The sequence below is a fragment of the Heliconius melpomene genome, chromosome 9 (genome assembly GCF_056956725.1).
Source record: "Heliconius melpomene rosina isolate 202511_hmr_F chromosome 9, ASM5695672v1, whole genome shotgun sequence".
In the NCBI taxonomy this organism is placed as follows: Eukaryota; Metazoa; Arthropoda; class Insecta; order Lepidoptera; family Nymphalidae; genus Heliconius; species Heliconius melpomene.
The window spans coordinates 4,419,959-4,440,878 of NC_140397.1; the positions used below are offsets into that span (position 1 = coordinate 4,419,959).

General features: G+C 31.6%; 4 protein-coding genes across 11 annotated transcripts in view; 3 read left to right on the forward strand and 1 right to left on the reverse strand.

Moving 5' to 3' along the window:
- Nucleotides 1–2,916, forward strand: part of shd (cytochrome P450 family 24 subfamily A member shade) — a 33,697-nt gene extending 30,781 nt beyond the window's left edge. For 3 of the 4 annotated variants that reach the window (XM_085189912.1, XM_085189913.1, XM_085189914.1), the window contains 3 exons: nt 269–502; nt 864–1,061; nt 1,551–2,916. In XM_085189912.1, the coding sequence (XP_085046038.1) occupies nt 269–502; nt 864–1,061; nt 1,551–1,655 (537 nt within the window). In that variant the 3' untranslated portion in view covers nt 1,656–2,916. Of the gene's footprint in view, nt 1–268; nt 508–863; nt 1,062–1,550 lie in introns of all 4 variants that reach the window. The other variant, XR_014878240.1, reaches the window with a different exon arrangement.
- Nucleotides 2,917–3,712: 796 nt separating this feature from the next.
- Gip (hydroxypyruvate isomerase-like protein Gip) lies at nt 3,713–7,057 on the forward strand. The gene is made up of 4 exons (XM_085190563.1): nt 3,713–4,068; nt 4,155–4,439; nt 4,762–4,892; nt 5,301–7,057. The coding sequence occupies exons 1-4, from the start codon at nt 3,879–3,881 to the stop codon at nt 5,475–5,477; spliced, it is 783 nt and encodes a 260-aa protein (XP_085046689.1). The 5' UTR covers nt 3,713–3,878; the 3' UTR covers nt 5,478–7,057.
- On the reverse strand, nt 6,066–9,898 carry LOC146536292 (aurora kinase B-like). 2 transcript variants are annotated; one of them, XM_085190562.1, is made up of 6 exons: nt 9,709–9,898; nt 9,424–9,615; nt 8,719–8,875; nt 7,824–7,960; nt 7,334–7,470; nt 6,066–6,850 (listed from the first exon to the last, which is right to left on the reverse strand). In XM_085190562.1, the coding sequence occupies exons 1-6, from the start codon at nt 9,786–9,788 to the stop codon at nt 6,774–6,776; spliced, it is 780 nt and encodes a 259-aa protein (XP_085046688.1). In that variant the 5' UTR covers nt 9,789–9,898; the 3' UTR covers nt 6,066–6,773. The 2 variants fall into 2 exon arrangements, with proteins under 2 accessions (XP_085046688.1, XP_085046687.1); XM_085190561.1 differs by having other exon boundaries at nt 7,239–7,470; nt 9,709–9,896.
- A 2,304-nt stretch (nt 9,899–12,202) lies between these two features.
- kmr (pleckstrin homology domain-containing family A member kramer) overlaps nt 12,203–20,920 on the forward strand; it is a 56,824-nt gene continuing 48,106 nt past the window's right edge. For 3 of the 4 annotated variants that reach the window (XR_014878259.1, XM_085190557.1, XM_085190558.1), the window contains exons 1-2: nt 12,204–12,414; nt 17,960–18,104. Coding sequence is in view for 3 of the 4 variants with exons in the window: in XM_085190557.1 (XP_085046683.1) it covers nt 17,989–18,104 (116 nt within the window). In the remaining variant the exon portion in view is untranslated. Of the gene's footprint in view, nt 12,415–17,959; nt 18,105–20,920 lie in introns of all 4 variants that reach the window. The other variant, XM_085190560.1, reaches the window with a different exon arrangement.

The window sequence follows — 20,920 nt, forward strand, 5'->3', positions numbered from 1 at the left end:
TAAGACTAAATTTATGTACATATTTATGGGAGTAGGTATATTAGATAATAAAGGAAATTCTTCCAAGGATTTATATTTCGCATCGCCTAAAGTAACGTAGTGAGAATAATTTATAAGAATGCCGTCATCCTTCCTTGTCTGGTCCCAATTAGCTCCATATACCTAAATAAACGTGTTTAAATGAAAATAGTGGCCCCCAAATGATTTGCTTATTCTATTGAATTAAGTTTTGTATGTCATAATCAAATAGACACATTTTTATTTACAGCTGGCAAATAGCCTAGTCTTTCTGCTGTATCTTCTGAGTGGGAGAACAGATTGGCAACAGAAAATTCGCTCGGAGCTTCCAACTTGCGGTGAACTTCGCATTGAAGAATTGGGTGCGGCCCCATCCGTCCGGGCGGCAGTCAATGAGGCTTTCAGACTTTTGCCCACCGCACCATTCCTGGCTCGACTCCTGGACACGCCGATGACGATTGGTGGTCACCGATTACCTGCTGGGGTAAGGTTGTTATGGTTTGTTTCGTAATTTTTTTAGCTTCTTGCTGTATCTCACATATAGCAGAGTAGGCAGAGAGAACCTAGTGTTAAGTCACTCCGTTCCCTACCTCTAGATTTTCGAAGTATCGCGTATTGAGTTGAATTGAAGGTCGCGCATTGCCTTATTATAATTACTATAAATATTTGTTTACTTAAATTAAATATATTATAATGATTGTCAATGAAATATTATAATAAATGAATAAAAATTTTAATATTTTTTAATTTGAACTCAATATAATTAGATCACGATGTGTAATTATTGCCATAATCATATTATTATTAAAACTCCAAAATTCCAATTCCAAATAAATATATTCCAGATTTTCGTGTTGGCCCATACTGGGGCTGCTTGTCGTCGAGAGGAAAACTTCTGGCGTGCCAGTGAATACCTCCCGGAACGTTGGATAGACGTCCGCGAGCCTCACGCCGCCAGCATCGTTGCACCTTTTGGCAGGGGCCGCCGCATGTGTCCCGGGAAGCGCTTTGTGGAACTAGAGCTACATTTGATTTTGGCTAAGGTACTTAATTATGTAATAAAAGCGCGTTAAAAATATAATAAAGCAGCTTTCAGTTTTTCTCGCACAGAATTAAAATATACCTATGGAAGGTAACCTAACTATTCCCACAAATGGAGACTCTATCCCACAATATAAAATTTCACATAACTTCGTTTTCTTCTTTCGACGTTATATGACATTCTGTGTATAAACCTAAACATACACCTAAAATGATTCTGTATTCTGTGTGATGTATGGACAAGATTTGTTCAATTGTTATGTAAATTTTAAAGTATAGGATGAAAATAATAAATATATGCTTAAAATGGAAAAGAAAATCGTCACGAAATTTCTAAAGTATTTAAAATAAATACTTATTACGGTCCCGTCATGTTAAGTAGCAATTATGAAAGACTAATTAGATTAATTAGTTAAGAGTGCATTATGTAGATGCAATTAAAATATATGTTTAATCAATTTCAATCAACTAATTTCTTTTATATGTTACAGATATTGCAACGTTGGCGAATCGAGTTTGATGGGGAGTTAGATATTCAATTCGACTTCCTTTTATCACCTAAGTCTCCAGTATCTTTGCGGTTAGTCGAGTGGTGAAATTTAAATTCCGAATGGTGTTGCCAGACATATACATAAAATTTTAATTGATTATTAATATTTATTGCCTGGTAAATGTGCAGCTATTTTTGTGAATTAATAAAAAAGTCAATACTAATCATCAGAAAAAACACTGAAATATTATTTATATATTACAAATGTATCCGTTGTTGTATGTCCGGTAGGGTACGTTGTAGTTTTTAAGCATAAAACTTGTTTTGCCGCTATTCCTATGCTCCAAATCGAGTGCTCATTGTACTGATTATTTTTAGTGATATTATTAAATTGCTCCTATGTTGTGTTGTTTCGAGTAATTATAAGACTAATATGTTGTATTATAATAAGTAAACAATGGCTTGAATTTTTTTAAGTATAAGCGTGGGTAAAAATAAAATAATTTAGATTTTGATAGATTGGAAATGTATGCTTTGGCTGTTTAGATGTTACATGTTACTGATTTTGAAATATCCGTTAGCAAAAGGGTTGCCATGACTGAAATCAATAGGATGAAAATGTTTAACAGGGTATTGGCACAGTCTGCTCAAATCGTTCAATTCTTTCAAGTATAGAAAGAACTGTCCACAAAATATTATTAAATAGTTTAAGTATTTTATATTTACATTATGCTAAGCTTAGTTTGTAACTATACAACGTAGTAAAATATGGCTGTGTTAATATCAAAAAGCATATTTATATAATTATTATCAACCATAATTACCTCTTTAAGTGAAGATTGCAAACTGCAAGCCGGAAATTGACTGCAGATTATAAAATACATCATGCAGTAAGATTGTTTAGCTTTAAGCTACTTTTAATAGCGTTGCCAACTTTTCTTATTTTAAGTATACTTATTTTAAGTATATTTGGCCAAAAGTACTTAGTTATTGTAAAGATTGCTCAAATTTTACCCAGATTCATTTTACTTCAGTTTCTATTACCATCAAGATTTTTCCTTTATTTGTATACTTACATAAATACATTGAGTTAACTTGCGTATTTAGTTCAGTCTCTCTCAAAGTTGGCAATTCTATATTCATTCCACTTTTACGAATTAATCACATGTATTATATGAGTATCCGTAGTTTGTGTTAACCAAACATATATGGTAGTGCTCTTTTCCTAATAAATTTATTATAATAACATATTGCAATCATATCGAGTTTACTGCTATCAAACATTTAAAGCACATTATGTTTGATGTATTGTATTACAGTAATGCTGAAATTGTTTATATTAAAAGAAAATAAATATTACATTTAAATTCTTATCATTTAAACCTTTTTTCCAATATATTTTAAACTATCAAGAGAAGGAATAAAAATGGGTACACTTAATTGAGATTTTTTGATTTTGGATAAGTACCTACCTAAATATTGAAAATACGGCAGATACCAACGTCCTTCATCAAAGGTGACATTGGTACCGAACCTCCCTGAATAGACGCAAACATAGTATTTTTCAAAAATAATGTTGAATTAAAAAACATCAGTAAATTATCAACATTTCATAAATTTTATTGTTAAAATTTCAGCTTATGTTGGTATTCACTGTTTGATAGTCGAAATCGCAAAATTTAAAATTTATAAGAAGGATTACTAAATGTTTTGAGGTCAGTTACAAGTGGCGTACTAAACACGACAGGTTCGAATTCCACACCAGGAGATGAAATATTTAGTGTTGATTTCTTCGCTGTGGGATTGAGGCAAAGCGTGGCCGTGGGAACGGCCTGTCTTAACAATAGACTACCTATTGCATGCGGGTTACAGTATGAAGATAAAAAAAATATAATATTTCCCCGATAAAAGCTTACGTACATGCATGATACTTTACATCATATTTACTTTTTATCGTTTTGTAGTTTTTATTGAATTTAAAGTTTGTTGATATTTATAGAATTTCATAAAGAATGTAATCACACTTACTACTGTTTAACTTATATCAACAATTTACGATATTTTTCTAAAAAAGTGAGAAAATAACATTGTTTTTATCTATGTTTATGGTTAGCGCCTGCGGTATTTTATGTCACAATTATGACAGTGAAAGAAACTATTTTTGACTTTTTGAGTGTTTTGATAATATTGAATGATAAGAAAATGTTATCACAAAAGTTCTAAATACAATACACTTATTTATAAGTTAATTGTTAGTTTTAATTTCAATTCATTTGCTTTTACATTGCCGGAATATAAACTAGTGTTTTAATTTAAAAATAAATTCAAAATGAAGTTTTGCGCTAACTTATCCTTTATGTTTACCGAAACCTCTAATATGTTAGAGCGATATATTTTTGCGAGAGATGCAGGTTTTAAAGCTGTAGAGAGCGGATTTCCTTTTGGTTATACATTAGAGGAGGTCAAGCAAGCAAAAGAATCCAGCGGTGTTGAACAAGTGTTGATAAACCTCAAAACAGGTATTTTTTAGCATCTTACTTATTTAAATAGCCCTACTTAATGTTATCTTTTCTTTATATTATTAATATTTCGTGTTCAATTGCAGGTGATGTAACTAAAGGTGAATTAGGAGTCACAGCAGTGCCGGGAAAAGAAAATGAATTTAAAGATAATTTGAAAACAACCATTGATTACGCTAAAGCTCTTGGGGCGCGAAAGATACACATTATGGCTGGCAAAATAGAAATAGTTTCTGTGAAAAACTGGGAAACTTTTGAAAATAATTTAAAATATGCTGCAAATATACTGAAGGATGAAAACATTGTAGGTGTAATAGAGCCAATAAATCAACATTCTGTACCTAATTATTTTTTAAGTGACTTTAGTAAAGGTAAAATATTGAAAATTTATACATGTCTGCTATTATTTCTGTTTTATTATATTTTTTTATATAAATTTTGATATGATTTTTAATAAGACAGCAAGACCAATAGGTACCAAAGGGCTAATGAAGTTTCTTTTGATTGGCCACCATGTGAATTAACACCTAACAAAATCATATATTTTATGTACATATTGATTACCTATACTATCTGTTACAAAAAAATCAAACAATTGGAATAAATCTACAATCTATCTATAACAACTATTCAGGAAAAAGTGTGAAACAGTTTTTTTATAACACAAATATAAAATACAAAAATCTTTTTCAGCTGTGGACATTATAAAAAGAATAGATAGTGCACATTTGAAATTACAATTGGACATTTTTCACTTGCAACATATATGTGGTGATCTCTCTTACAATATAAAGAATTTGATGCCCTATGTTGGACACATACAGGTACAATTTTTTTTATTAATTTATATAAAAAATGGCTCAGCTGTAATTTAAAATATAAAATATTTGCATGATTGACTTGTTTTATAATAAATTTGTCATTAATAGAGAGACTGAGAGAGTTATATTTCATATATACAGGGCAAAGAGAGGTGCATATATATCACATATTTTCTCTATATCTCTCATAGCCAATTATCTTTCGCAATAGAAAAAAGAATATAGATGGAGCTAAAGAAATTTTACTTCAGTTGTGTGGTCTAAATCACTACCTCTGTGATACACCCTCAGTTGACTGAATGTTTTTATTTTCATCTTTTGTACAAATTTTACCCGTCAGTTATTTGTATAGATTAATTTGTTCACTGTAAAATTAGCTAAAATGAACAAACATTTTATTAATTTTCACAGATAGCTCAAGTACCTCACAGGAATGAGCCTGACACTTTTGGTGAAATTAATTACAAATATATACTTCAACATATAGAAAACAATGGCTATGTGGATTGGATTGGACTTGAATACAAACCAGTCGGCATCTGCAAAGATGGATTGAAATGGATCAAAGATTTTGGATATAGTCTATAAAATCTAATATTTATAATTTTTCATCACTTTGCTTCAATATACAGTGGTTTTGTCAGCACCACTTTAAAGGAAACCACAGTTTTAACTACGGTGTAAAAGCCTAATACAATGTTTTTCCCAAAAATTAAGTTTTTTTTCAAACAAAATAAATAATAAAATTAAATAAATAATAAAAATAAATAATTAAATTATTTTCGTAGAATAAAACGTCATTTGTTAAGGACGACGCGCGCAAACATAAACCTATGAAAGGGACACCGCCGCACACGCCTCATTGCGAAATCAAGTCGTAGGTATTGGCGATAAAGTTAAAAGTTGTTTAACCTTTTGTAGTATTTTTATGCGTGTTTATGTTATTGGTATCTATGCGTAACTGTGTCACACGCAATACAAGTATGGATAAATATCGTGAAATGAAAAAAAATCCTACGTCTAAACTGTTGAGGTATCTTGATAAATTTATTTCTTTACGTATGTGTTTGAAATATTTTACCTGCTTATTACCTTACCTTATATGCTGTTCTCCTAAAAGGAGCGCTGACGCTTGAAGCTTGTATATTAAGATGTTGATTTTATTAATAAAAAAGGTTATTTTAAAAAGTGTCTATTTTAGAAACAATAAAATTAATACACAAAATGGATTATATTAGTAATAAATATATAAACTGAGGTGGAGATAACTGCTTAGTTTAGAGGTAAAAGGTCAAAGTAAAAATAATATTTATAAATTAATTTAATATATCGTAACTACATAGTAAAACATAATATATTTAATGAAAACAAAACTTACGTATAAATATGGGTTCAAAATAAATGTGAGAACAGCTCACATATGTTTTTATTATTTTGTTTTATCTGTACTAATAAATATTAAAACATTTACATGTTACAATTATGGTTTTTTTTTGATAAAAAAATTAAACTAATACTAATAACTAATTTAACATTTTGTATTTAATATGGTTTGAAAATAAATGTGAGAATACAGCTCACATAATATGTTGATATTATTTTGTTTTGTCTGTACTAATATATTAACACATATTTACATGGTACTATTAAAATTGGCTTTGTCTTTTTTTTTTTATTTTTTTTTATATAAAAAAATTAAAGTAATACTAAAACTAATTTAACATATTATCACTGCATACTAAAACATAATATATCGAAAACAAAAGCAAGTTCGTCTTTAATATTGGTTGAAAATAAGTGTGAGAATACAGCTCACATACGTTTTTATTATTTTGTTTTATTTGCACTTATATATTAAAACACGTTTACATGCTAGTATTATCATTATAATTTTGTTGAACCCAATAATGTTTTTTCACTCCATCTAATGACAGTCTTTCTGTACTTGTAGGTCTTAAAAGCTGAAATTTGAATAAAAATGAAATTAGATTATAAAATTTTTCATATATTGCGTGTTGGGGACTTTATCTTTTTACCAGATCAAGAAAATCAGAATAATTCATTCCACTGAGGAAGCAAATCCATGACTATCTTGGCATTTACAGATGCTGTGCATTGCAGCAGCCACAATTTTCTGTATTAAATAATAAAGATTGTCCATGGAAAAATATTTTCGTGTAATTATTGTTTTCTTAATAATTTTCAATTCCCCAATCTAATAGGAGAGAGTGGTGTTGAGGAATGAGAAAATGAAAATAATTCATTCCCTCAAGTAGGAAGCAGATGTGTCGCTGCTGTACTACAACAGCCTCTATAACTTTATGTTATTGTAATTATTTAAAATAATACCTTAGAAATGAGATCCTTAGCTCCCTTTGGTACATATTCTGGATATTTTACGTCTACTGAGAGAATTTTTGCATATGTTCTATCCTGATCCCTACTTTCAAATGGTGGTTTTCCCACCAAAAATTCATACAGCAATACTCCTATACACCACTGGTCAATAGATACATCGTATACTTCTCTTCTAATCATCTCAGGTGGCAGATAATCAAGTGTTCCGCACATTGTCCTTCGCCTAAAAAAATTAATATAAAGAAGCAAAAACAGATAAATATACATTAAACTAAAAAAAAAACTTAAGCAAAATGCCATAGTTCAGCAGGAGGAAAGGGACAAAAAACTGTCAAGTTAACAGTTGCAGGCAGTTGTGGGTTTCATTGCCTTTTGGGTGAATGACTTATTTTCATTTCCACACTAAGAAGTGAGGCATTGTGTTCCACCACTTGACACACAATGTCTTAAAAATTGGATGGAAAGCAGGAAACAATGTGGAATAACTAACTTTAGGGTACACCTAACCTTTTGGTGGAAAAAGAAAACTAATATTTAAATTTTAAACTATATCTACTATATTATTTATTAACAAACCTTTCTGATGGAGCATGGACAGACCATCCAAAGTCAGCTAATTTAAGGTCACCATTAAATGTTACTAAAATGTTTTCAGGTTTAATATCTCTATGAATGACATGATGTTGATGGCAGTATTCTACTGCATCCGCAACCTGAAATAATTAATATTATATAAGTAAGTTGAGGATAGTCATGGCACAAGGTGTGACTGTAAAACTGTGAGGAGATGAAATTTTTTTTTACGTTCCAGTGTTGAGGCAAGAGTGCAGCCTTGAGTTCTACCACTCAACATGCAATGCCCACAGAATTTGGCAGAAAGTGAGGAACGGTATGTTTACACTAGGTTCCTTCTGTCTACCCTGCTGTGTGCGGGATACAGTGTGAAGCTGATTTTTTATTTTCAAAATATTCCATTAATCATAGCTACTTTTTAATTAAAAACTATTAAGGCTGTTGTGGCAGCAGCACATAATCTGACTTTAAAAGCAACAATTGTGGGTTTGATTTCCACTGAAACAATAAGTCAATTTCTTTTCCTCGGTAAACAACAGCATTGTCACAAAAATCAGACAGAAAATAGGGGATTACTCAGCACTAGGCTCTGCCTATATTATATGGATAAAACTAAAGAAGAAAAATTACACCATTTGTAATTTTTTTGTATTCTGCACCTTGCATGGGAGGAAAACGGAACCTGTGTTAAGACACTTGTGTTCCCAAAAACTTTTAGGTATGCATGTTGAAAAGGGCAGAACTCAATGCTACATTTTGCCTCACTACCAGACCAAAGAAATGGATTTGTTTCATTTCCTCCATTGGGAATTGGACCCACAACCACCCTTTACAGTTCCCAGCTTGTGCTCCTGTGCATGACTGCGCTCAAGTACTATTTTCAAGAATAATCATATACCTGATATATATATTTTGCAGCTTTATTTTCTGGGAAACGTCCATTAGGTGACTTAGTTAAGTGCTTATATAATTCACCACCAGCAGCAAATTCCACTACAAGGTAGATACGCTTTTCATCATGAAACCATGTGAGTAATCTAAGTATATGTGGATGTCTGGAAACAGAATGTGACATATTCATGAAATTTTAGAATTTAGTTAAATATTACACTCTTTAGGTTAGTCTTGTTTAAACAAACATGCCTACAGGTTTTAGGATAAATTTTAATAATAGTTTTAGTTACATAATAATAATTGGTGAGATATTAAGGTATCATGACACTCATTTGGAGCAACACTAATGTATTTTGCGACATTCAGCATCACACAGCAGGGTAGGCAGAGGGAACCTTGTGTTAAGAAGTCTTATCACAAGGTCGTCCATTCCCTACTTTTTTGCCGAAGTCTGAAGGCATTGCGTGTAATCCTTCCGCCTACACAGACATATTTATAGACAATATGTAATGTGACGAATATTGTGTGTTACACATGGTGTGAAGTTTTTTAACATTCAGTTTCCTCCGTCAAATAATTGATAAGTTTAATTATGATAAAAGAAATTAATGTGCGTTTTTAAAATGTATTACAGTTACTTAGTTAGTCATTTACAGGTACCATATATAAACATATATTTGTATACAAAAAATATGTAAAAATATATTACTTCAAATGAGACTGTATTTCAATTTCTCGCAATACTTGTCGTTCACAAGAAGACTGTGTTATTTGTGATTTAAACAACGCTTTAATTGCAACTAACAAGCCAGTCTTTTTTTCTCTTGCCTCATGAACTTGACCAAATTTTCCCCGTCCTAAAGCCGAGCCCAATTCAAAATCCTTAGCAGACCACTTATAGCTGTAAGAAATTTTTAAAAAATGTTAACAGCAATAAGTTACATTTAGTAAGTAGTTCCATAGAACTTTATTTATGCAATAAAATAGTACGTACGAATTGCCATAAGCCTCATGGTTTGTTATTTTATTCTCAAGTTCTGCAACTTCTGCACTTATATCATTGTTCGGGTTCATTATCAATTAAATGAACACTATCAAGACGAATATTTTTTTTTCATTGATAAATAAACCGTTACGAGTTGTACAATTACAAAATTGACATTAGCCGTTAGATTTTTATGGTTGGTAATTGGTATTCGCATTAATTTTTAACTTTTACAGATTATAAAATCTACAGATAATAAAAACTTTGAGGAGTGGTTATGAAGAAAGAAGAGAGCTGTAGTTGCATGATTAATATGTGAAGTATAGTATAGTAGTAGATACAGATTTTTACAGGAAAGATAAATACTTATTTAGAAAAGATAAAAATTCGAACGTAGGGGGGTTTTGTACCCGCGCCCTTTGAAAACCGTCCAAGCGCTCTGACCTGCTTTGAAAGCTATACGTTCTCCTCAAGCTACATCGAAAATCTTATAGAATTTCCTACTTTAGTAAAGGTAAAATATTTAAGATTTGTACTCGCGTGTATAATCACACTTTGTGTTCCTGCGCCACGATTGGTCTCAAAATATTGATATATTATAATTAATTTCCCCGAATGGGAACTGAACCCACAACTGTTGACATAAGAGTCATTCAATAACATCGGTAATAGTGGCTCAATTGTGCAGATTTTTTTTTTCATAACCACTCTTCAAAATTTTTATTAACTGTACATTTTATAATCTGTGTGAAAAGAAAAAAAAAATGCGAATACCAACCGTAAAAATGTAACGTCTAATGTCAATTTTGTAATTATAAAACTTGTAACTGTTTATTTTTCCATGAAAAGAAAAATATTTATCATAAATTTATTAGTTCATATTAATAATACCCTTCAAAATTCAATGCTTCATTTCATTCGTGTTCTCAGATTATTTTGCGCCTGTCATCGCAAAATCAGGCAATTAAGAAAAAAATAAGAAAAATATTCGTTTTGATAGTGTGAATTTAATTGAATATGGAATTGAAATATTGAATTGCACAAAATCGCTAAAATGGAGCGCTACACTTACTTTTGTTTGGCCAATTTCATTTCCCTTGCAACACGACTGTGGCGTGCTTCTATAACAATAACCGATGACTTCAAAATGTTTATTACTAAAAGAGTTATATTTATTAGAATATTATATTTTATGGCCTTTGTGATATGCTTGACCTGTGGCTCCGCCCGCTAGCTCAAATAGAAATAACTGATCGAGTTATTTAAGACCCTAGGATAGGCGTTAAACACCTACCAACCAAAACACCGCCAACGTAACCTTCCTCGATAAATGAACTATCTTTTACCGCTCAGGCAATGAAACTTTTCAGCTTTGTAATTTTAGTAGAAAAATGCAATTTGTAAGTTTCAACAGTTAGCACCTAAGTACATGAGTTTAAACATTCCGCATCACGATCGAGGATTACGAGGAACTTATTATTCTAGTGGACGGCAGTGGTAAAAGATATAAGTGGCATATTTTTTTTTAAAAAACCTAACTTTGTTGCCCACATATGGCCGTGGGCCTCATGACATGCTAGTTCCATTTTCCACGCATTGTATCGTTCACTTGCAGCAATCATTTATGCTAATACAGCTGACTGTGCTTATATATTAGTGATAACTATTAGGCACAGTAGAAAAAGTCATTCAAACCTATCCAGTAGTTCGAAAGAAACTAGTGGACGGTAGCCCGAATATTTGTTTTTTTTTTTTATTTTTGCAAATATATCTAACCAATATACGTATATCATGTTTTACCTTTTTTTTATAAATAGTAGGTATAAATGATATAGCTCGCTTTTCCATTTTAATATTTTATGGAAATACAGTAAATCAAATACATATTATTAATTATAGGCATAGTTAAATTGTGTCAATCGAATTTTTATTGTTGAATTTATAAATATTGTTCTCATAACACTTCTAACTTCACCCCTCGCATTGTATTCTGTTTATATTATCACCCCATGTTTCTACCCCTTCGTCATGGTCATTGATTTTAGAACACCTAGTACACCAACTTTGACAAGTGTTGGTTCAAATTTATTAAGTATTTAATACATAAATTGCGTATAAAAATATTGAAGAATTTTTTTACATACCAATATTTCTAATCTAAAATAACTTGCATTTAGAAGCTATAATGCTACCTACTTTTCTTTCTTGAAAAAGAATCAGTTAAAAAATAAGTATTACATACTTTCTAGTCTGGTAGATCTTTTTTAAAATAATAATTGAACATGAATAATGATCAAATTTTTTAAACTATGATTTTTTTTTAATTATTAGATTTTTATTTTTGCTAACCGCTAAAAAACTAAAGAGGTTTAATAGCTGTGCTCGTATTGTGAAAATGGTTAGCAACAACGTTGCTATTACGGCAAATTGAAGCAAATTTCCGAACCCACCCCTCGTATGGCGGGAAAACGAGGAAAACGCGCGCACCCCGGCGCTTCATTCCGTGACAGACCGCGCGGCCGCGCGCCGCTCAATCAATATCGCGATATTTCACTAAAAAAAACCTTTATTTCTTTTCATTTCCCTATATTCTTTTAAATTTGTGTATATATCATTTAATATTTTAAATTTATAGTCGCACAGTTAATGTTAAAGTGTACTGTTAGCTGTATTAGCATAAATAATTGCGGCGCAAAATCGTTTAGGAAGGACTGGGTAAGTAATACATTGATAATTATTGGCACGTTATGACCTACTTATAGTTAGCACATAATAAATGAATTAATCAAAGAAAATGAGATTTTCATGATTTTTATTTCCATGTTCTCCTTGATTGATGAGTTCTTCCGTAAGTAGGTAGTATAGTATTACTATACGGCTACTATATACCTATATAGTACTACGGTCTTAAGATTTTACATGAAAAATAGTGTAAGCATTATATTAAATAACTTAAAGAAATTTACTTAAATAAAGAAAAGCTATGACAGTTTTATTGGCCTATAACATATCATAAAAATATATTGCAAATCTCTAAATTTTTTCTTTTTTATTAAAAGCCTAAAAGATAAATTATAAGATGGTCATTGACCTTGTAGATCTCCCCTAAATGCCGAAATGCCCTCTCAAGGGGCTGCTGGAGGGTTGAGATGTGCCTGACTAGTAGCGACTTATGAGATAAGAAATTGCTAGAAGGATGACCGTATCTAGGTTTTTTAGTTTATATATTAGTTTTGGACAGTATTCTATGAACAATTGTTATTTTTATTATATATCAGTTTAGCAGCTTTAAATAATTGTCATAGATAATTGATGGCTTCAATTGCGTAGTATTTGATGTGCCTAACTGAAAGCAAGAATTTTACCCGAAGTTTTTCTTTTTGATAGAAATATTTTTTAACTTATTAATTTATCACCCAATTTGGCTTAAACCTAATTGTACGTTGCGTCACATCATCCAGCTCACATTTTATACTTATCTAGATTTTAAGTTGTTCATATGCTTAAATATATAAGGGTTTTAAATAAATCTTAATGCTTCTTTCTTCTTTATTTAAAAAAAAGTCTGCTACACAGCAGGGTAGGCAGAGGGAACCTAGTGTTAAAACACACGTTACCCGTTTTCTGTACCTATTTAAAAACTAAATATAAATGTTATATTAGAACGTTAAATAGAAAAGTAAACAGAGAGCAATGTCAATATGCAACACACACGCCCTTTAAATCTTGGAAAGCTGTTTATCGACATTGGCAATAGTACTCAGAGTTGTATGACGACAATGGGGAAAAGTACCAGCCGGAATGGGTGACAACGAGTTTGTAAATTCTTTTTGTGTTGAAAGTGAAATTAAAAGGGAAACATTGTTATGAACAATACGTTTGAAGTTAAATTGTTATGAAGTTTAGATTAAAAAATATTGAAAAAAAATGTTTTAGATATTATAAAAGATAGAACAATTTACTAGTTTTAACGTATTTAAAGTGTTATTCGGCAGAAAATGGAGAACGGAGTGTATTAACACTAGGTTCCCTCTGCCTACCCTGCTGTGTGTGTGGGATACACCGTGAAGGTGATTGCGTTATTCCACACATAGGAAAAAAAATACTTTTTTAGAAAAATATTTAAAAAATTATATTAAAAGAAAATCAAATTTTCGTATTAGCTTTGGCTTTGGTTTAGTGGCGATTGAACAGTTTCCAAGAGGCGCGGGTTCATATCTCGCTACATACCTACTAATTTTTAAATGTCTCTAAAAAGTATCAAAAATAACTAGATCATTAATTATTGCTATTGCCTTATTATATTTTATTTAAATAGACATTTAAATAGTATAGTGTCAGGTACGAACGGTGCGCTAAGAAAAAGTTTAAAATTTTAGCTTTAAGTTTATAACTTATTGTTTATTCGTGTTAAGTTCCGTACCAGGCACTTCTTTTAGGAAGTAGGTAAATTATTACGTAACAATTGATATTAAAGTAATATCGTTTGTACTTGTTTTGGGTTCGATTCCTACTCGAGGAAATAAAATATTTTATATATTAATTTCCTCGCTCCAGCTACGAGGCAAAGCGTGAAGTTCGTTCACTCAATACGTAATGTATTCAGAATTCGGCGGAAAATGGGGATCGGCAGTGCCTTTCATCGCCCAGGTTTTCTCTGCCTACGCTGGATGGACTAAAAACATGAAGATGTATACGTAAATATTTTATAGCTCATCACTCATAAACCATTAAAATGAGTGTAGATATCTAAAAATAACGAAATTGGTTTACAGTGAACATCGTTAGCGAAATCAGAAATTTTCGATTTCGTTTTACATTAAACTCTTCTATTTCATCGCATTCCTATAACAGAAACAAATAAACGTTTGATAAAAATTTGAATATTCTTAAAGGTATATAATTTTCACATAAGCTTATGGTCACCATGAGAGTAGAGTCAAGATATCTGATGGGGGGACACTTTCACTGCACGCCTCGATCAACTGATAGCTTTTAACTTATACCGTACGCGTAATTGCCATCGCCCTAGTAAATTCAATGGGTTTTTAATAATCCCATAATTGATTAATGATTGTGCCTCTATGTTTACAAGTATTGAAGGTTCTGTGTCGTGGGATTTTATTAAGTAAGATTACATACAATTGTCGTTTATTTTTTATTCGTTTACTAAATTTTGTAACACTTTGTACAAAAATTTGTTAAAAAAAATACAGTCGAATTGTTAACCTCCTTTTCTTTAAGATTTAGATAGATTACGAGATAGATTTGTCCACCGAGGGTTCCGTACCAATTTCAGGATTGTAGGTCAGCGAAAAGTTCAGTTTATAAAAGTTGACATAGGTACTTAAGTCTACAGGCGTATGTCATTTTGTATATAAAACTACAAATATAAGCATAAAACTACAAATATAAGCATAAAACATTACATGTTTTTTTTTCATGCAAAACCTACCTATAAATTTCCAATTTTCAGCTTTTTTTGTTTTTTTAATAATTTAATTTTGAATTTTAAACATTCAATATTCACTTGAATATCTCCACGTGATCTCAAGAGAAAAATCCTATCATAAGCTTTGACAAACAGAGATACAGACAACATGTTCCTATAAGGTTTCCATATTTTCCTTTTGTGGTACTCAACCCTAAAAATTATATTTTTTTATATGTCTGGTAGAATAAAAGTATTACACCCATGTTCACAACAGCGATTTTCCGCTCCAAATGGCTGAAAATTTTGCCAGCATTGATGTTTTCCAAATGAATTGAGTTTACATAACATCCTTCTTGAACCATGAGTGTGAGTTTCTAAGAGTAATTTAATTAAATTATAGTATATTTATATATTTTTTTTTATTTGCTTACCTATATTATCTTAATACATTTATACAAATATATATGTACCTACCAACAGTTAAAATTTTCTTTTAATACTAAATCCAATTATTAATTCCTTACATTCGATCTTTTTCGGTAATATGAATTTGAGATGATAGAATAATATTAATAAAATTATTACTGTCGATTCTCAAATATTATTTATACATCGATTTATTTATCAAGACAAAGCAACTGGTAATAGATACTTTAGAATACAATCTTAAATAGGATCAGTTAGATTTTATTCTTCTTAGTAATGTAATCCATATTTCGTATCCTATAAAATTAATTGATTTTTTTTTCAAATATCTTCTATACTGATTTTAATATTAATTATTAACATATCTAATATTACATTTTAACAATTAAAAATTCAGAAATCTATTTGAGGTCGTCACTAGGTTCCCTCTGCCCACCCTGCTATATGCGGGTTACAGCGTGAAGCTGTACGATTAGATAAATCAGTAGTAAGTTAAAATTTTCGTTATTATACTAACAAATACAGGACTATATAAAGGAGTATCTTTAATTAAGAAAAGTGTTACAAGTAACCTCTTGAGTCTTCGCCACGTGTTGTTAGTTTAAGAGATTTTTCTTCCTTGTTAAGGAAGTCTGAACTTAAGTGTTCAATTAAAGCAAGTATCTGTTCTTACTATTCTTATTATTATGAAAACACATATAGAGAAATATTATTAACTAGGAATTCATATTTTTATTTTTTTTTGTTCTGCGGAAAATAGAGAACGGAGAACTTTATCACTAGGTTGTCTTGCTTGCTCAAATATGCTTGCAAAAATATTATTAAGTGTTGTTTGACGTTAAGAATAGAAAAATATTTCTTCTTCCTACAAAGACGTTAACAACATAAATAATAATTTATAAGAAACGTATTTAAAATTTGAAAAATCATTACAAATTCCTATTTGTGATTCATTTCATACAAAATGAGTGCACATGTACTAAATGTACTGAATGTATGCATCCTGAAATTGGTACGGAACCATCAGTGGGCCTCAGTACCTCTCGCACTTAACCAATTTTTCTAAGCTACATCGAAATTACATACATATTTTATGTAATTTTCTATAAAATAAAATATGAGCAAAATAAATAATCCATATAAATATTTCCAATCATAGTTTAATGGTAATGTCATCACTGAGGTACGAGGCGAGGACAATCGATACTGTCCACTCTATACTCTAGTATGTAGGTCACTTTATAGTTCGAGAGGCGATAGTTGATTTGTTGAAGAATATTTCTGTTTTAAATAGGTACACAATCTATCAGCTTCACGCCGTATCCTGCACACGTGAGGGCAGCCAGAGGGAATCTCGTGTTAAGATACTCCGTCCCCCACTTTCCGCTGAATTCTGGAGGCATTAGACACCAGAGCGAAGAAATGGTTTTTGATGCTTAAGTAAAATAACTCGACATATATTAATAAACTCAATATTGAAATATAAGGGATTTACTTTTTTATAAACTTTGAGTCGAGATTTTTTACATAAATAAAATAAAAAGCAGCTTCACTTTGTATCACACAGACAGTAGGGGAAGCAGAGGGAAGGAAGGAATTTCGAGAGATTCAGTGTTGAGTGGCTGAACTCAACGCCAGGTTTTACATAAATTCGCATTACTTTCATAAATACTGAAATTCTAACTGTTAGACTTTAATAAATTATCTCAAACTATCAATCGTACTGACATGAAGGCTATACGGAACAGTTAATCTCCAATGCTATGATACGAACTGTCCTTACGCCCTCTTTGTCTTTAGGTAGGGCACTCGTGTGTAACCTAGTTCATATGTTTTAACTATAGTTAAACGTCTATTATAGACTTTTACTTAAGTAAATTATAATTATTGCATTATTATATTGAGGCCGTTGCGGTGCAGGGCCGCAAGCGTATGACTATAAACTAGACAGATCGATGAAATATTTAATATTTAGTGGATAGTGGGGAATAGTGTCTTAACACTACGATTAGGTTACCTATATACGGGATACAGCATGAAGCTGACAAAAAAAATATAATTTTGCTATAACCTAACAATAAATTTAAGCGGGCGAAGCCGCGCGTGTGTCGATAGCCAAGTAAATATATAAAGTTATAAAATGCAAGAGAGTTATGTACATAGATGAAATTTAATAATATACTTTTTTAAATATTATATAATTATAAACATATACAAGTAAAAGTAAGCATATTTAATGTTAAATATTAAATAGAGTTCATTCATCATAGCACAGTGGGAAGCGTTGTTTTTGGGTTAGATTCCACTACCACTGATTGCCAATCAACATGTCTTTAATTCAGGTGAAGAATATAGAACAAAGTGTCTTGACATTATGTTATTCTGTTTATTTCTTTCCAGATGTAATCGTCATAGAAACAATAGTAAAAATGAATCTCGCGGTGAGTTTGGACAGAGACGAGTACAACATGGCGGCACCAGCTTCCTGCATAAGTGCGGAACATGGCTGCGTGATGTTCGACTGTCTGGTGCATCTGTGGGAGTGGTGAGTACTGTAGGGATAAGTTTTAGGTATTTCTATTTCTAAATGAGGATTTTTAGTTAGGGGTAGAGTTTAATAGTAGCTGTCATATTTGTTTTAATACTATGTACGAGAGTGCCTCCTCTTTTTTTGAAGTCGGCTTAAAATGAGAAGAACATTTAGCGTTACAATCTTGAAATTGTAACGTTTATAAAAAAATATTTTTTATTACTCGAGTGTATCTTGCATTAATTAAAAATAAAATGTTGCAGTAGAAAATTGAAAAACAGTTGGTTATAAAGTATTTTTGCAAACGTTTACAACCTGTTAGTAGAAATATATAGTTATATTACTTTTCTATTAGAAAAAAGTAAAAGGATTCAATGTTTTTTGCAAGGTCTAATTCAATCTTCAAAAAAATCTCAGCAAAATTGGAAGTGAAAGTCTCATCAAAATCTTTTCAATTTTTTGCTTGACGCTCTAATAAGCAGGCAAATAGATAAGAACTTTATAATTGTTTTTTGTTTCTAATAATACATTCGTAAAATAAGTTTAATGGTGTTTGTTTAAAAAGATATCTCACAATATTTAAGTAAATTTAACAGCTTCACAGCCTTTCCAGCAGGGTAGGCAGGAATTTTGGAGAAGTTCCGTGTTGAGTGGCGGTATACCCCTTTTTGCCTTGACACTAGGGCGAAGAAATGCAAATATATATTTAAATAAATATTTCAATACCTCCAATGACGAATGGTGAACGATCCCACGACCACTCGCGATTATAGTCACACACTTGGCCGCTACGCCATTACTGGCCTCGTTAAAATCAGATCAGCTACACGCTGTATCCCGGACACAACAGGGTAGGTAGAAAAGGAACCTAGTGTTAAAACACTCCGTTCTCCACTTTTCCGCCGAATTCTAGAGGCATTGCGTTTTGTAAATAAATATTTGACTTCCTCGAGTGGGGGTCGAATCCACAACCGTCGCGTTACAGTCACACCCTTGTGCCGCTGAGCCACGACGACCTCATTAAATAAAAATTAAAATAAATCCAGACAAAGAATGGATTCAGTCCGAGATAAAAGTCTCTGGCGTACAATATGAAGCTTTTGTAAAATTCAAACAACTCCTGAAAGCGTTGGGGTGGTGTCAGTTCGAAAATAACAGTTTATCTGCAAGTGTATCGATTTATATAGATACAATTTATTTTTAACTATATTCCATTGTCATAAGCTCTATTTTGGCGTGGCAAAATATATTCGTTAATACTATAACTTTAGTTTGACTTGTATTCACCTAAAAAGATAGCTTCTAGTTTTTATTTATTTTACACCTCTTGTATATTAAAGTCCAATTTTCGTATGTATTAATGATAGTAAATGATTTCATAATAATAAAATAGTATTTAACAAACGCAAATTATAACAACTAGGTACTACTTCTTCTTCCATATTTACAAGAATTTTCGAGGCATTACGTCGTCACCTAAGCGAGGACATGAAAATATTCGATAATTTATTTTGTCGACTGGGAATCGAATCTACAACCTGTCTCCTTTATAGTCGCTTAAGCCTCTGCATCTTATATTGTAATTATATTTTATATACTATTTTTTGGAGTAAATCACCGATTGCTACCTACTTTACCTGTCCTAAGACGTGTTTCAAATACAAATAACAAGTGAAAGCTAAATGTGAAAGGAGTTTCAAGGGAATAATACTTTTCTACAAAATACTAACATTGTAAAGAACAATAAAACAGTCACTAATTACTACCACTAAAAGACTATCGATAGCCGCCTTTAAATTTAATAGGATCGTAGACAATGAAGGTTAAAGGAAACGGTACTTATGTCCAATATTTAAGAGATTAGCGGTAATAGGCTTAAGCTTCGATTTTTATTTACTACTAGCGGCCCGCCCGCGGCTTTGCCTGCGTGAACAACGTTATTATTAATTTCTGTCTCTATGAGTACCTACGTCTTATAAGTGACGTCTATGCAAAATTTGAGACTCCTAGCATTTGCAGTAACAAAGTTTCATACAAACTCTCAACCCCAAAAACAACTCCTTAGACGTCGAATATTGCAAATTCCCGTCTTAGCGAGCACCTACGTCCTATAAATAACTCCTATGCAAAATTTGAAATTCCTAGCACATGTAGATTCTGAGATTTCGTGATGAGTGAGTGACCTTTCGATTTTATATATATAGATAGATAGATATATCGTTTACTTAAATTTTATAAGAAAAGCTTAGGCTTATAATATTCTTAAGATAAGGCAGTATAAGAATTTGTTATCGCGGTACAAGATTACATTATTCACGGCACAAAGGAAGGCAGTACCCGCATACGTTTTATATGAGAATAGTCCGTGAGATAACAGAAAAGACGACAAAATATACTGAAGAAAAGGCCTGGCTAATGAAAAAGTCTAGACGTATTGTAGGAATTCGTATAAGTATAGCAGGCTGGTTAATCTTAATTTACATAATTATTTGGGCAAAAGTCTCCTTATTATACGTGGTGTTCCCTTTAGGTTCCAATCAATGTTTCATATAGTAATGGTAATAAAATGTCGCGTATATATACATACGAGTATGTATTACCCGAGCATCTATCTATCAGCGTTTTAAGGTCCACTGCTGGACATAGGCCTCCCCCATTGCTCGCCACTCGGTCCGGTCCTGCGCCCTTTGAATCCAGCGGGTTCCCGCTGTCTTCTTGAGGTCGTCGGTCCACCTGGTTGGAGGGCGGCCTGTACTCCTTTTGCCGAGACGAGCATACGGTAAGTAAAAGTGCCATAAACACATTTCCAGAACATTATGCTCCTTGTAGTT

Excerpts from the sequence above, each read along its gene's own strand:
- LOC146536292 (XM_085190561.1), bottom strand. The coding sequence starts at position 9,788 with ATGAACCCGAACAATGATATAAGTGCAGAAGTTGCAGAACTTGAGAAT. Across the intron at positions 9,616-9,708 it reads CATGAGGCTTATGGCAATTC|CTATAAGTGGTCTGCTAAGG; the intron begins GTACGTACTATT and ends AATTTCTTACAG. Across the intron at positions 8,876-9,423 it reads GAAATACAGTCTCATTTGAA|ACATCCACATATACTTAGAT; the intron begins GTAATATATTTT and ends TTCTGTTTCCAG.
- Gip (XM_085190563.1), top strand. The coding sequence starts at position 3,879 with ATGAAGTTTTGCGCTAACTTATCCTTTATGTTTACCGAAACCTCTAAT. Across the intron at positions 4,069-4,154 it reads GTTGATAAACCTCAAAACAG|GTGATGTAACTAAAGGTGAA; the intron begins GTATTTTTTAGC and ends GTTCAATTGCAG. Across the intron at positions 4,440-4,761 it reads TTTAAGTGACTTTAGTAAAG|CTGTGGACATTATAAAAAGA; the intron begins GTAAAATATTGA and ends AATCTTTTTCAG.